Source organism: Arvicola amphibius, chromosome 9, assembly GCF_903992535.2.
Source record: "Arvicola amphibius chromosome 9, mArvAmp1.2, whole genome shotgun sequence".
Lineage (NCBI taxonomy): Eukaryota > Metazoa > Chordata > Mammalia > Rodentia > Cricetidae > Arvicola > Arvicola amphibius.
In genome coordinates, this window is record NC_052055.2 from 19223133 (window position 1) to 19239080 (window position 15948).

Below are 15948 nucleotides of genomic sequence, written 5' to 3' on the forward strand. Positions count from 1 at the left end.
AGTATTGAGTTAGGGCTTGCTAATAAATTTTAATGGGTAGGAGCATCTGCATATACGGCATCCATAAATAATGAGGACTGGCTATATTTGCAAACTATCTCAGGTAAGACTTTTAATGGCAGATTATATAAAGCATTTCTAGAACTCAACAACAAAAAGGTAGCCCAATTAAAAAACTGGGCAAAGGACTTGAACAGACATTTACAAAAAAGGTATACAAGTGGTTGTCACCACACGCAAAGATGATGTCACTATGGAAATGTCAATCAAAAACACAATGCTATACTTCACATCCAAGGTGACTATCAGACTATCATTTTGTTCCCTACTTCATGTTGACTGTCTAATACTTTTAATGGTTGAAGGTAAAAGGTATTGGAAAAGATGTGAGAAAGTAGATCCCTTCTACATTGCTGTTGATATGTAAAATGCTTAAGATGCTGGGGAAAACATTTTGGTGCTGTGTAAGTGAGTTGGTGATTGCTCAGAAAGTTAAGCAGATATAATGCTAGGTATGGGGCCACAATCCTGTAACCCCAGCACACAAAATGAGGAAGCAATAGAATTGAGGGTTCTAAGCCAGCCTGAGCAATGAAGTGAGTTGGAGACCAATCTGGAATGGGCTTAAATTTTTTTCTTAAAAAATTAAGCATAGGCCGGGCAGTGATGGCACACTCCTTTAATCCCAGCACTTGGGAGGCAGAGGTAGGCGCATCTCCATGAGTTTGAGGCCAGCCTGGTCTACAAGAGCTAGTTCCAGGACAGGCACCAAAAACTCCAGAGAAACTCTGTCTCGAAAATAAAAAGAATAAGCATAGAATTAATCATATAATTCAAAGTACTACTCCAAGATGTATATCTGAACAAACTGAAAACAGGTCTCAAAGGTCAGAATTCATCGCAACATTAGTCGCAATAACGTGAAGGCAGAAACAACCCAAGCGTCCATCAACAAATGATAGCCGAAAGTCAGTGCAAAATTCAGCCAGCAAAAGGAAATGTTATGATATATGCCACAACATAGATGACCTTGAAAACATATGCCAAAGGAAATAAGGCAGACACAGAAGAAAACTCTGTGTATTTCCACTCACTTGGAATATCAAGTGTAGGCAAATTCATAGAGCAGGAAGTAGAGCAGAGGTCATCAGGAGCTGAGGATGTGGAGTTATTGCTTAATGTTTACAAATCTCTGTATGGGGTGATGAAAAGGTTTTGGAAATAACACTCATGTTGTGTAACACTGTGAATATAATTTAGTGCATTAAACTGTACACTTAAAATTATAACAGCAAATTCTGTGCATATTTTACCACATTTTTTTAAAATGCTAGCTCAACAAAATTGAAAAAAATCACTCAAAACTGCTTATTATTGCTAACTTTTATTTTGTATTCAAGGACACAGTCAACCAAGAAAGAAAGGCTCTTTTGCGTTGTCAAATAAATGTGTTTAAAAGCTAGCAAACATCAGAGCAGACTTCCATCTAGCCTGCCAGAGAGATGGGAAATCACGGAGTTATTTGCAGCTATACAAAGTTAGCACAGCACAAAAGAAACATAATGTAAATATATTCAAATCCTTCATCTCCAATCCTTGACATTTTAAGGATTGGATCTTGAGAACATTGAAATTACTGTCAAATAAAACTCAGACCACATTAGCAATGGTTTTAAAAAGGGAGCAATTTAATCATTATAATACAGAGTATTTAAGAAGTTTTTAGATGTGTAAAAGAAAAACAGCTTAGTGCATTCAATTGTTACAGTCTTTACATGACTTCTTTTTAAAAAAAGTTAACAGTAGTATGAAAAAAGCCACCCACAAAGCCAGCTGTCTGAGTGAAGAAATCAGCAAATTGCAGCATTTGGGAATTGCTAATAAAGCTATAGTTAAAAAATAAAAAGTTTATAAAAATGAAAGCAGCATGCATATTCAAGGCTTTTTCATAACAGTTTCATTAGCTGACAAACATTTAACCAAGAGCTTAGTATTTATTATTCATTAAATTAGAAAACAAACTGGCCAAACCTACCACATATGATCATTCAAAAATATATTTTTTTGAAGTCTGATCTAATTAAACTGGCTATTCTGTGAGGAAAGTACATTTTGGAAGGTGGTCCTATGATCACAGAAGAAAGGGACCTTTTCCAACATGAATGGCAGCACCGTCTTCAATTACAAGTCAGTAGGAACTGAGTCCCCTGATACAACAGGCACCATGAACACCCCGATTCTTACAGGAAAAACTAATTTTTAACTCATTAGGATCAGTTCAGAATTTTTTTTCGTTGTTCACTGAAATCATTACACAAGATAGAATTCCATGGAAAGATAATCTTGCAAAATCTGTTCTGCACCTGTCTGGTATTGCGGACTCACACACCCGGAAGAAGGCGCTGCATGTATTTGACCGTGGGACTGTTCCACATGTTTGGAACAGTATTTGGAGTTTTTCCTCTTTAAGCTCTTTTCCCCTTTGGGCTGGTATCTTCAGTCAGATGCTGACAGAAAGCAGTCACACAATACTGCCAGTGGAAAGAGTGGTTTATCTCAGTGTTTAGAGGAGGGTGCAGTCATGAATGCCAGCAAGTCTTCCTGTTCCAACATAACACTCCAGGCTGTTTTTACACTGCAAACTGGGCAAGCCCATGTACAACTTTTAATTCTGGTGTAGGACCTCATAAATAAGACACATAAGTAAACTAGGGTGTGGCTCCCCCTCCCATTTCTAAGAACTTTTACTCTGAAAATGTTTGGTCACTCAAAGCTGTGAGCTTAATCACATGTCCATGAAAACAGGCGACACTGCTTGCCCTGCACAGCTGTAAGCTGGACTAAAAGCGAGGACAAGCTCTAGTGGTCATTAACCCCTTAGAAAGTCAAAGATTCACAAAGTCTCCATCCTAGCAGAATAAAAACGGACTGTATTAAAATCTCACTTTTTACAAGTTGTTTTTAATTAGCACTCTATTTACATTGCAGACCTTCCCCCGACCACAGCAGTTTGACTTTGGCACGACATCAAGTTCCGTTTCTTTTGGACATTGGATCCTGTTTTGAGAGTATGTATGCCCCAAAGTACGCATGTTCAGTGTCATCAGGATTGGGCCCATTCACAGTAATTCAGACATCTTGAGCTGAAGAGCTTATTCTCCTTCGGAACTTTAAGTAGCTATAAAAGAAAAAAAAACAACAACAAAAACAAAACCCTGAAACTTCAAATACATCCATATTTTAATTTTTGCTTTTAGAATAAAAATAGGCAGTTAGCCACAAATACATTCCGCATCCTCGTTAACAGTGAGGTCACTTACCACACACACCTCACTGTGCAGTGTGTGTAAACCATGTGTTATGTCCTAAATGTGCCACATTTGCTTTTACACATACGCCTTTCTGTAATCATTTATAAAATTATTAGTAGGAAGATACTTTATTGTCAGTATTTGTAAGATGAAATCCAAAGATCTATAATATTTGTTTGTACACAAGACTAGCATGCGATGGGGCTGGAGAGATGGCTCGGTGGTTAAGAGCATTGCCTGCTCTTCCAAAGGTCCTGAGTTCAATTCCCAGCAACCACATGGTGGCTCACAACCATCTGTAATGAGTTCTGGTACCCGCTTCTGGCCTGCAGACATACGCACAGACGGAATATTGTATACATAATAAACAAGTAAATAAATATTAAAAAAAAGACTAGCATGCGAAAAAGATATATGTATATGCATATATATATATATTTCATGTTCTGCAATATCTTTTTATCATATTCCTTTGTGTATTTATCAAAGTTCATACTGAGCAATGAGTTCTGGGTTATAAAAGGGGAATTATTTTTGTACCTGTCTTTTGTGGCTTTGCCCAGTTGCAATGACTATTGGGGGAAGGTTCAGGTAAGCATTTTTGTAAGTTGAACCACATTTAAATAAAACTTCTAAGAGGAAACCTATGCTGAATACTTTGGCAAGTGTTTTTTTAAATGGATTATAACATGCTGATTAATGTGTCTTATAATTTTATATTTCCAAGTATGTCTTAAATTGTGTATATGGGATGTATGCTGTGCACATGTTCATGTGAGGGGATGTGTATATGGGATGTATGCTGTGCATGTTCATGTGAGGGGTGCACATGCCCCATGCACATGTGCCAGCTGTTGGTAGGTGTTGCGGTGTTCCTAGGCTGCTTTTCACTTCAGTTTCAGAGACAGGCTCTCTCAGTAAAGCCAGCAGAGCTCTGATGCAGCTACCCTGGCTGGCCAGTGAACTCCAGGGACCCACCTTTTTCCACCCTCTCTCCTAAGTGCTAGGGTTACAAGGGCCAGCTACTGCACACATACATAGATAGGTACTGGGAGTCTGAACTCAGGAAAACACTACCACTGATCCACTTTCCCAGCCCTGATGTACGTATGTGTGTGTGTGTGTGTGTGTGTGTGTGTGTGTGTGTGTGTGTGTGTGTATATATATATATAGAGAGAGAGAGAGAGAGCGCAAAGGATACATATACCACATACAATATAAACTTTTGAAAAAAAAAGTTTCACGTGAACTTTATGATCATAATTAGTATCCATAATCTTGTTACTGTATAATTGAAGGTCAGATCCAAGTAAACTGTATGGAAAAGCTTACATACTTTTAGACAATTACAACTCCCCAGAAAATGACTGCAAAGGCTGCAACAACAATTCAGTGCAGCAACAAATTTGCTGATTTAATCTTGGCTGAGTACACATTCTTGTATTTAGCAATAAAAAAAAGCCTGTTACAAATATTATGCATCTGGATCAGAACAAAGCCTGTCCAGAAGTCTTCTGACATAAGGAAGTGGACAGCTGGGTTTCAGGGTAAAGCTACAAAACCCTTGAGCTTCTTATGACCTAAAATGATGACACAATGTTCTATGCTCTGCAGTGAGGCTTAGACTGCGGTGTAATAAGTGGAGCTCAGTTCTTCGGCCCTTCTGTCTCAAGAGTGTCAGTGGAAGAAAGCTGGAGAGAAAGCTGTTAGCAATAGGACTAGTGTGTAGCCTTTATTAAGGCCTCTATAAATAATTGCTAAAATAAACAAATCAGGAAGATGCCACTCAGGAATTAAGAAAATACTGTGTAGAATAAGAGATCATGCAAGTAGGTTAGAGAGAAAATAAGTAACTATGCTCATATACAAAAGAAGTCTACACTTCCTTTCCTCCCTCAGTATTTGAGAACACTACAGTAATTTCTGACAAGACACTATTTGAGCTACAGCGAGACAAACACAAGCATTTCATGACAACTACATTGTTTCCAAAACAGTGTGCTTTTATTCTGGAATACTCCCAAAACAAAGAACAAAAAAGAATAAAACGATGCTCTTGAATTCCACAAGAATAAAGAACTGAAGTCCCTGGCTGAGAATGCATGAACAATCCCCCAATTCAACCCCCACTGTGGGAAACTTAAATAGAAAGAATTTAAGTTCTAACTTCAGGTAACTGCTTGCAAATACAGTACATTTTAAATTTAATCTTTAATCTATTAAGGAACATGCCAACACTTTTCCAATTTAAACCGTATTTGTTTGCACTTTTAAGAAGACTACAGAGAATTTATATTGCTCTAAGAGAGGGCCTTGCTATGTAGCCCAGGCTAGCCTCAAACTTGAACTCCATTTCTTAATGTTAGGATTATGAAAATATGGAGCCACATCCAGCAGGAAATTTAATTTCTTTAAAACCAAACATAGTGCTTTGGGTGAGTGGGTTAATTTATATCAAATATCAAATCTGTTATCTGCCTTTTGATCTTTATGAAAAAGAATTTATATTGTGGCTGCTCAAAGACAGATGCCACTGAAGTACACATGAGTTTACACAGGACCTGGAGCAGGCAGGCCTTTGTCTTTAACAGAAAAGACACCGAGTGTGTAATAGATCTCAAACTCCAGCTGAAAGGCTGTTAAAGTTTTGGGCAATGGATAAAAAAAAGCACCTACTTTTATTTAGGTTTTCTAAAACCCATCTGTCCTTGTGCTTGTGGTTGCTCCCCTTAGTATACCTGTCATCTTTAATTTTTTTTTTGTTTGTTTGTTTTTTTGTTTTTCGAGACAGGGTTTCTCTGCAGCTTTTTTAGAGCCTGTCCTGGAACTAGCTCTTGTAGACCAGGCTGGCCTCGAACTCACAGAGATCCACCTGCCTCTGCCTCCCGAGTGCTGGGATTAAAGGCGTGAGCCACCACCGCCCGGCTATCTTTAATTTTTTTGATTGTTCCCTTACACAGGCAAAAATGAAGCATTAGTAGAAAGAAGGTTACAAGAAATACCTTTATTATCTTTAGTGTTTATTTCCCATTTTCCTTCTTACTTCCTTTTAAAACAAACTAAAGTGTTTTATATGAAAAATAAATAAAGGGACATTAAGACATTAAAACCTGTATAATACAATTACCAAGCTACATATCATAATAATACATGTCAGGACTAGTGGCACCTGATCCTCTCATTAGGAAAAAAAAGTTTAGGAAAAAAATTAGTAAAAGTGAAGATGAGGACTAGGGAGATGGCTCAGGTCACTAAAGTACTTTTATAAAGCATAAGAATCTGAGTTCAGATCCAAGAACCCTCATAGGAGTCATGCACAGCAGTGCACACCTATATTCCTAGCTCAGATGAAGAAAAAGGTGGATTCTTAGAGCTCCCTGGCCACATAGTATTGCAAAATCAGTGAGCTCCAGGTTCAGAGAGGGATGCTGTCCAAAAATATATGGTGGAAAATAGAGGAAGACTCTGGCCTACACACACACACACACACACACACACACACACACCTGCATGTACACACACATATGCACATATACCACACACACAAGTGAAGACGACTGACCAATAAGGTGGCTGTTAAAATAGATGCATGACTGATGATGGATACGAAGTCTGAACACTTACATTTCAGTCATCTGATTTAGAAAGCTTCCGCTTCACATGTCGTGGGGGTTCCCAAGTGTCACTATCATCTGTCTCTTCTTCATCTTCTTCCTGATCATCAATAACTTCATCTTCCTCCTCATTTTCCTCAAATAATTCTATACCTAACTCAGATCTTCTCTGTCTTTCTGCAAACCACTCTCTGACCTGCTCATATCCCATGTGTGATCTGTTGACAAGTTCATCAAGGTCTTGCTCATTAAGGAATTTGTGCTTCAGGTAATAATCCTTAAGTATTGCTGTTCCAGTTTTAAACTTTATGAGTGTTGGTACCCTGTCCCAGGTGTTCATTCTTTTGCCTCCTCTAGGCCTCCCACGTGGTCTGCCTCTGCCCCGTCCTTTGGGTCTGCCTCTCCCTCTTTTCCTAAGGGAAGAAAGACCATTCAAGCTACTTGAATTGGAGCTTTGATAGTAGTAGTACCATTTCAAGTTTCCATTCTTCCAAGCATAACGGGTGTCCCCAAACCAACTAACTATGTCTGTTCTGGCAAGCCCACTTTCCTCAGCCAACTTGTCATACTCTTCTGGTGATGGCCACTGTGTTCGGACAAATGCACTTTTAAGCATGTGCAGTTGCTCTGGTGTTTTCTTACATATCTTGCCTGTACCTCCCGACTTAGGTGCAACTGCTTCATCTGCAGGAGAGTTTTCTCCAGGCTCTTCTTTGGAACTGCCTACATTACTTTCCCCAGGCTCTTCTTTGGAACTCCCTACATTACTTTCATCTACTTCTTTTTTCTCAGCCTTTAAAGCTTTTGTTTTCTTCTTCTCTGTAAACCAAGCATCAATTTCTCTTCTAGTAAGTTTGGTTTGCGCTCTTAACCTATTTAATTCTTCATCTGTAGGCACAGAACTGTTGAGAAAACTTGCTTGAAGGACACGAAGTTGCTCTGCAGTTTTCTCCTTAAACTTCTGGGGAGCAAAGTCAGGAAAGGGATTCCAGGATTGTTTCGGCTGTGTAGTAACTGCAGCTGGGGGCTCTGGGGTTTCATCACTGGAGTCTATAATGATAGTGGCAGAGGAGTCATTATTGAGATGTAAGCACTGATTACTCTTTGAATTTCTCTGGTTGTACCTTGTATCACTAAACCATTTTTTAATCTCGCCTTTAGTAAGGCCTGTTATTTTCATGAGCCTAATGATTTCTGAGTCGTGGGGAAACTGGTTTTTAAGATAGCTAACTTTCAGTTCTGCCAGTTGTTCTTTAGTCTTTTTGGCTCGAATACCAAATGAATCCGGGTTTACTAGCGCAGTCTCAGGTCTGACACTTGGCGATGCTGGAACTGCTGCTATGGCAGCTTTTGTTTCTGTAGCAGGCTGAGCAGCAGGTACTTGACTCTTTTGTACATTTGTTTGATTTGGAACCCCTGCCACTGTCAGGGCGATAGGTGCTGTTACTGGCAAGGTGTTTGCTCCAGCTACTTGAGTAAGAACCAGACCTGGCTGACCAACTATTTGGCATGTCTGTAAAATAGACGGTAACCCATTGTTCCCTGTGGAAATGTGTGTAGGAATAACAGTTATGGTCTGAGGTACAGTATGTACTGTTCCATTGAATTGTTTCCTCCTTGCCTCCTCTACTTCTTCAGGAGTCCAACTAACACCATGCTTTAAACGTTGGGCTGAAAACCAGATCTTGATCTGTTCCTCTGTATATTTTGCTTGAGCAGAAAGAACTGTAATTTCTGACAATGTAGGATAAGGGAATTTGTTGTAGGTATTGAGTAGAAGGGGATTGTTATCCAATGCAGCATTGTAGGTAGGAATGCTATTAACAGGGATTAAGACTTTAGGAACCAAGTTCGAATTCTGCTGAGCAGACACTGCAGTGATCACCTGCGCTAATCCAGGAAGAACAGCGGAGGGCGTCACTACTGTGCTAGCAGGACTGGGATGCACTCTGCTGATGGTGGAAGTACTTGTATTGGATTCTGGAGCTGAAGAAGTTGCGCTCTCTACATTTTCTTCCCGGCTTACTTTTACTCCATTCTCTTTCTCGTCAGGAGTGTCCTCCGCTGAGTTATGATGGACTGTAATCCGTTTGTTTTCTACCTTATTTTTCATCATTTTCATGATGGGAGTTTTACTGATGGAGATTCCCGAAGAAGAAACATCTATGGATTCTCCATGCTCTGAATTCTCCTCTTTAACAAAACTACCATCAAAAGTCAGATCATTTATTGTTTGTTCAAAGATTGTCTGGTTATTACGCTTCACCATAGTCAGCTTAAAATTTTCTTCTCCTGGGTGGTATTTCAGATTATGCTCAGAAAGTGCATCATACCTTTTGGTAAGAAAATTGCATTCAACACAAACATAGGATGAATTCAGGACAACATTAGGGTGCTCTGAATCTACATGGAAAGTAAACATATTTAGATCTGGAGTTTGAAAAGTACAATATTTACATTCATAGCCCCCTTCCACTTTTTTATTTTGCTGATTGTCAGAATCCACAGACTCATGAACTTCTTCATCACTGGAGACACTCTCTGCTCTAGCATTCTCTACGGGGGTAAGGACAGGAGGACCTTCATCCAAATCTGATATCAACTCAAGGTCTGGATCCTGCTCACTGGCAAGGACCATGCAAGGTGTTGTTGATTTTCGTCTGCTTGACATTTTGATTTTAGGGGGTAAATATCAGTGGTGATTTAAAAGCACTGAGGCTTAAAACTGGAATCCTTCATTTGAAAACAGTGGCTTCTGGCTCTTCAAGTCCACTTTTGTGCTCCGCAAGTCTCATTAGTAGCATTTCCATGGTGCAATCAAGTAAAAAGCTTAGTTGGCAGATAAAACACTGCTGAGCTGTTGAAATGTGTGAAGCACAACTCCAACCACCTACATCGGAATAAATTTAAAATGAGTGACTACGATTTTAATAAAATTATGCTACTATATGTACTTAAGCTGTGGCATAAGCCAGTTATACAGATCTACAATGTAAATCAGGGATCAGGAAGAAAGGGCTCTAAGAATCTAAACAGATGTCTGTCTCCAAGCCAACACACCGAAAACCATGTGATACTTAGGGGTCAAACCCAAGTGTGCTTATTTGACTCCTTCGGTCAACTAGATGGTAGAAAACTAGAGAAGGAGCCTGCTATGGAAGCACACCGTTACCAGGGTAAAGTGCCACCACTAACAAGGAAGGAGCTGTACGGGCAGCTATAGTGGCATCTATACGAAACTCAAACCATCGGCTAGGTCTTCTTCCTACTCGCCTGTCTGGGCTCCATGCTGACAGAAGAGAGCTGAAGTTCCTTAATGCGTATGCAGTTCCCTTCACTCTCTGGCCCCAACCTCACTTTTCTGCTTCATCTCTTGCCATCTTCTTTCTTTTTCCCATGTCCTTGGGAAATGACGGTCATTCCGGGAACACCTGATGTACTTTCACGATTTTACTCAGGCTGTTCTCAATTCCAGGACACTTGTTTGTACACTTGGCGTAATGTCTTCCTGCATTGTAAATCACCTCTTCTATTTATTTCCTAGTCTAGTGCTAACTATATTGCACCAGACCCCTGCTACCATTTCTGTTCTAGTCCCTACCTATATTTGCATATCTGTGGTCTCCTTATTAGTGATACTGTGTCCTGTTCTTTTTTTCTCCCCAGTAACAACTTTGTTATGATAAAGGTCTCCAAAACACTATACAAAGCAAAAGACCTCAGTATCTTCAATCTGACACTTTCCTCAGCTGAGCTGCTCTGGCTGACCTCTCATGTCATGTTTGATTGACAATGCAAACAAGAAGTCAGTATTGAAGCAGGTCATCACAGTCAATTAACCTGAATTGTTAGGAATAGGAAAGTAGTTCCAGAGAACCTAACTGGGTTAGAGCATATAATATAGTCAATAACCACTGCAACTCACAATACTGATGCTGTCATCAACATATACACTCTTGAAAATCACTGAATTTTATATTGAAATAGGTGGAGCTCATAATACGCGACTTATAGCTCAATAAACCTTTAAATGATTTATTTTATTTTATCTTATTTTTGTTTTTCAAGACAGGGTTTCTCTGACTGTCCCGGAACTCACTCTGTAGACCAGGCTGGCCTTGAACTCAGAGATTTGCCTGCCTCTCCCTCCCAAGTACTGGGATTAAAGGTGTGTGCCATCACTGCATGGCTATAAATCTTTAAATTAAAAAAAATATTCTAGTAAACTTACAATCAAAATATTTAAAGTAAAATTTTGAGGCTAAGTCAAGGTTTATGTGTTTCTGAAGTCTAAACCAAATTCAAATAAATACAATTAGTGGTTATACTTATTTGCCACCAGAATTTCAAGTGATTTTCATATATTAGCATCATCTTGTCATAGCTGAAGGAAAAGGAGTCAATTTCAAAGACCTTATAAGAAGGTATGCTGATAGTAACTTTCAGGAAACGAAGCTGTATGCCATGATTTGAAGGTGCTAAGACTTCTTACATCTGATCATTTAGATATGAACTACACATTCATTGGACAGATACAAAGCAGCACACTAAAAATTTGTATTAAAGATCCCTAACAACGAGCATTAACTGAATTATACATAGTATTGACAGCCCAAATCTCCACTCTTAAAAATTAAATCATGGGGGCTAGAGAGATGGCTCAGAGGTTAAGAGAACTGGCTGCTCTTCAAGAGATACTGAGTTCAATTCCCAGCAACCACATGGTGGCTCACAACAATCCATGATCGGATGCCCTCTTCTGACATGGAGGCATACATGCAGGCAGAACACTGTATACATAATAAAAAATAAATAAATGTAAAAAATTAAATCATGGGCTGGAGAGATAGCTCAGTGGTTAAGAGTACTGATTGTTCTTCCAGAGGACCCACGTTCAATACCCAGCATCCACTTGGTGGTTCAAGACCATCTGTAACTACAGTTTCAGAGGATCCAATGCCCTCTTCTGGCTTCTGTGGGCACTGCATGCATGTAGTGCACAGATATCCATGTAGGCAAAACAACAATATGTATAAAATATAAATAAATCTGAAAAAATGGAAAAAATTGCAAGAAATTGTACAGGTACAGAGGTCATTATGTTAAATAATGTAAAATAAGCTAGAGCAACTGCATATTTTCTCTCATATGTAGAATCGGGCTTTAAAGTGTTATGAGTACATGTATGTATGTACACATATATAAAAACAGACTATATACATATACAGGGCTATGTAGGGATGTTGGTGTGTCATGAAAGTATAATGGGAACCATGAGCAGAAAGAAACGATTCTTAAGGGAAAGGAGGAAAGAGGGGGTGGAGTATGTGCAGCAGGAAAGCATTAGGGAAGACTGTCTGCAGGTAGGAGACCAACAAGAGGAGGTTATGGGGAAAGCACAGTGAGAGCTGGGTATGAATAAGAACAAACTATAATAACATGTATGTATGAAAGTACCATTTTAAAACGTGTTTCCTATAAAACTCTTTATTTGTAAGAGATTATAAAAAAATCTCTGAAATTCAAACTATTTAGCTCTTATAAACTAGTATCTCCTGACCAAATAGGAATCATCGGCATTTCAAGCTGTCACTCACACAGCTATTTGACAGCTGTTTATCATTAAAAATGGGATTCTCATGGCGAATGACAGCAATGAGACTCTGGGTTCAATCTCCAGGACCAGAAAAAAGAGAAGCAGCAGCAGTTGCCAAGTGGAAGAGTAATGCGTGGCCATGAGGACTCTGCACAAGGGCAGGAAGTGAGCCACCTTGTGACTTCATTCTCCTGTCGCAGAAAGAGGCTGGGATGAACTAAAAGCTAGAAATCAAAGACAAAGAGGTTTATTTTCTGAAACCAGTAGCTGTCAAAATTGAAGTTTTAAAGAAAGGAGCCCTTTCTTCAAACAAAATTACTCTGAGAAGCCAAAATGTAAGTCAAATTCTGTTTATTAATGTACACAACTAAAGATCATCATATAAAGTGAAATAATCAATCTCAGAAAGACAAATATTCCCATGTTTTATATTCTTTGTGGATGCTAAGTTTTAAACAGAAACATAAAATTTATTTAATTTATATAAGACATGGAATAGAAGCAAAACTAACTGGTAGAATGGATGGGAATAACAGGAGGGATGAACATGGTCAAAGCACTTGGTAAACAAATATGAAAATGTCTTTTGAAATATATTGCCATATCCAATGAGTATATGTCAATAAATACATTTCAGTCAGGCAGTGGTGGTGCATGCCTTTAATCCCAGCATTTGGGAGGCAGAGGCAGGTGGATCTCTGTGAGTTTGAGGCAAGCCTGGTCTACAAGAGCTAGTTCCAGAACAGACTCCAAAGCTACAGAGAAACCCTGTCTTGAAAGAAATCACACACACGAAAAATACATTTTAAGGCATAAATAGAGTAGCTAGCTGATTGAAGGAGACAAGAAATAGAGTAGCTAGCTGACTGAAGGAGACAGAGGCTAAACTACTCCTGACGGTAAGTAGTCCAGGATCCCAGGACCCCACTTCTATCTCTGAAGGGTCCTAAGAGGTATTTGAAAATCTGTGTCTTACAAACTTGAAACACTTTCAAAACAATATATCAATTTCATCCAAATCATCTCTTTATGCCACTACTGTGCATGTTATCAGCCAATCTAGAGTGCATTCAATGTGACTTTCAGTTAGCTGAAGAAGGCAGACCAAAGGGAGGTTGACACTGAAAGGCCAAAAGTTTGAGGCCAGCCTGAGCAATTCAGCAAAACTGATTAAAAATAAAGTGTCAACTAAACAAAGTGAGGGTGGGTAAGACTTGCTCTCAGTGGTAAGAGCACTCACCTAGCCCACAAGAGAAGAGAGAAGCAGAACCCAGGGAACCTAGGGGTAGAGCAAAGCAGTAGTCAGAAGAGCCGCAGAGGAAAGCCTGAGTAGCCCAGGCCCCTTTACCTTTCTGACTCTTCAGAAAAAGATCCAACTTTTGGGGTTAACGTCTTATTTTTTAAGGTTTATTTATTTTCATGTTTAATTGGTGTTTTGCCTGCAAATATGTCTGTGTGAGGGTGTCAAATTCAGCTGCCATGTGGGTGTTGAGAATTGAACCCGAGTTCTCTGGAAGAGCAGCCAGTGCTCTTAACCACTGAGCCATCTTTCCAGCTCTTAATTTCTTATTTTTTAATCTTATATAGCACATAAGAATATATGCAAATTTTTAATTTTACTTCTTTTTCTACCAGCTCACTAATTCAGATTGGTAAGTAAAAATTTAAGCAGATCTAAATAAATTTTACTTATCCTTACATTTAGAATATGTGCACTCGTAGACATCAGGAGACAATTGGGACCCAATTCAGACCATATCAGGCTTGGCAGCAAGCACTTTTACCCAATGAGTCATCTTGCCAGTTCTAGATCTAAACAAATTTTATAAGTTTAAGTACTTTTACTAAAGTCGTGAAAAATATGCTCGGTTATAATCTAGTAATCTATATCAAAATTGTACTCTTGCCTCTGAAAAATTGACTTTAGAAACATAAATAATTTAGTTGGGCAATGGTGTCACATGCCTTTAATCCTAGCACTCAGGAGGCAGAGGCAAGCAGATCTCTGTGAGTTCAAGGCTAGCCTGGTCTACAGAACAAGTTTCAGGACAGGAGCCAAAGCTACAGAGAAACCCTGTCTTGACAAACAAACAAACAAAAATCTACAGAGTGAGTTCCAGGGCAGCCAGGACTGTTACACAGAGAAACCCTGTCTCAAAAAAAAAAAAAAAAACCAACAAAACAAACAAAACATAATTTAATTCAAGTTACTGAAAAGAAAAGTTAAAGAGAGAGAGAGAGAAAGGCTGAAGAGTGGCTTAGTCATTAAGACCTACTTGCTGCTCTTCCAGAGGACCCAAGTTTGGTTCCCAACACCCTTGTAGGTGGCTCACAACAATCAGTAACTTCAACTCTTCAGTTCAGACTAAGAAGGTTGTGTTGGGAATATGTGTATCTCTATACATGTATACTTAGAAGCATGTGAAAATTGAATAAAATTTATGCTTTGGTAATGCTGAGGCATGCATGGGAAGCCCGTAAAAAGTGGTTCTGTTGAACTTGTCCATATTGGGTTTGATGGTCTAAGTTGATGAGGAGGACTGACCAGGTCTCTTCCTCAAGAGGGCACCAGATCTCATTACAGATGGTTGTGAACCAACATGAGGTTGCTGGGAATTGAACTCATGACCTTTGGAAGATCAGGCAGTGCTCCTAACTGCTGAACTATCTCTCCATGTAGCAACAATTAAAAGAAAGACCATGAATTTGAAAGAAAGCAAAAAGAGGCATGTGGGAGGTTTTTGAAGAGAGTTAAGCAAGGGGAGAAATGATGTAATTATATCATAAATTCAAAAATAAAAATGGGGGGGAAGCCCACACCGTTCCCAGTTTACATTTGTCTCATTACTGTGGGTCAGATCTAAGCTACTGCTCTAGAATAATGCATGCCTGCTTGCACCCACCCGCCCCCTGCCATGACGGTCATGGACTTTCACCCTCTGGAACTGAGTAACAATTCAGCTCAGCATGCTGGCACAAACTTATAAATTAAAAACTTGCTTTTAGTGTATCTGGTGTTTGTATGGTTTTCATACTAATGATGGCATGATGGTCCCTGGAAGGTCATGAGGGACCTCCAGGGGAACATGTGCCTGACAAGAGTGTAGCAGGCTGTTTCATCTTGTCTTTTGTTGTTGTTGCTGTGGTTGTTGTTATTGTTGTTCATGCTCTGTGATTCAAGAGTATCTGTCATGGTTATTCTTAGTTGTTAACTTTACAACTTCTGGAATTAACTAAAATACAAAAATGAAAGGCAAAAAAAAACCAACTTGCTTTTATAAGTTGCTTTGGTCATGGTGTTTATCACAACAATACAAAAGTAACTAAGACAGTTCTTAAGAAAATATGAGAATCCCCACTCCCCCCCAAAGATTCAAGATTTGATCAAATGGTTCAAATATGCACCTGAATTTAACATAAAAATAGA

At 39.1% G+C, this 15948-nt stretch overlaps 1 protein-coding gene and 1 non-coding gene across 3 annotated transcripts in view; both read right to left on the reverse strand.

Moving 5' to 3' along the window:
* Positions 1 to 1368: 1368 nt before the first annotated feature.
* The window catches only part of Zhx1 (zinc fingers and homeoboxes 1), a 32528-nt gene continuing 17948 nt past the window's right edge, over positions 1369 to 15948 (reverse strand). For both annotated transcript variants that reach the window (XM_038341752.2, XM_038341753.2), the window contains 2 exons: positions 6936 to 9815; positions 1369 to 3178 (listed from right to left, as the gene is read on the reverse strand). In XM_038341752.2, coding sequence (XP_038197680.1) covers positions 6939 to 9596 — 2658 coding nt within the window. In that variant the 5' untranslated portion in view covers positions 9597 to 9815 and the 3' untranslated portion in view covers positions 1369 to 3178; positions 6936 to 6938. The remainder of the gene's footprint in view (positions 3179 to 6935; positions 9816 to 15948) is intronic.
* On the reverse strand, positions 3775 to 3901 carry LOC119824119. The gene has a single exon (XR_005287052.1). It is a non-coding gene; the product is annotated as a small nucleolar RNA SNORA40 (small nucleolar RNA).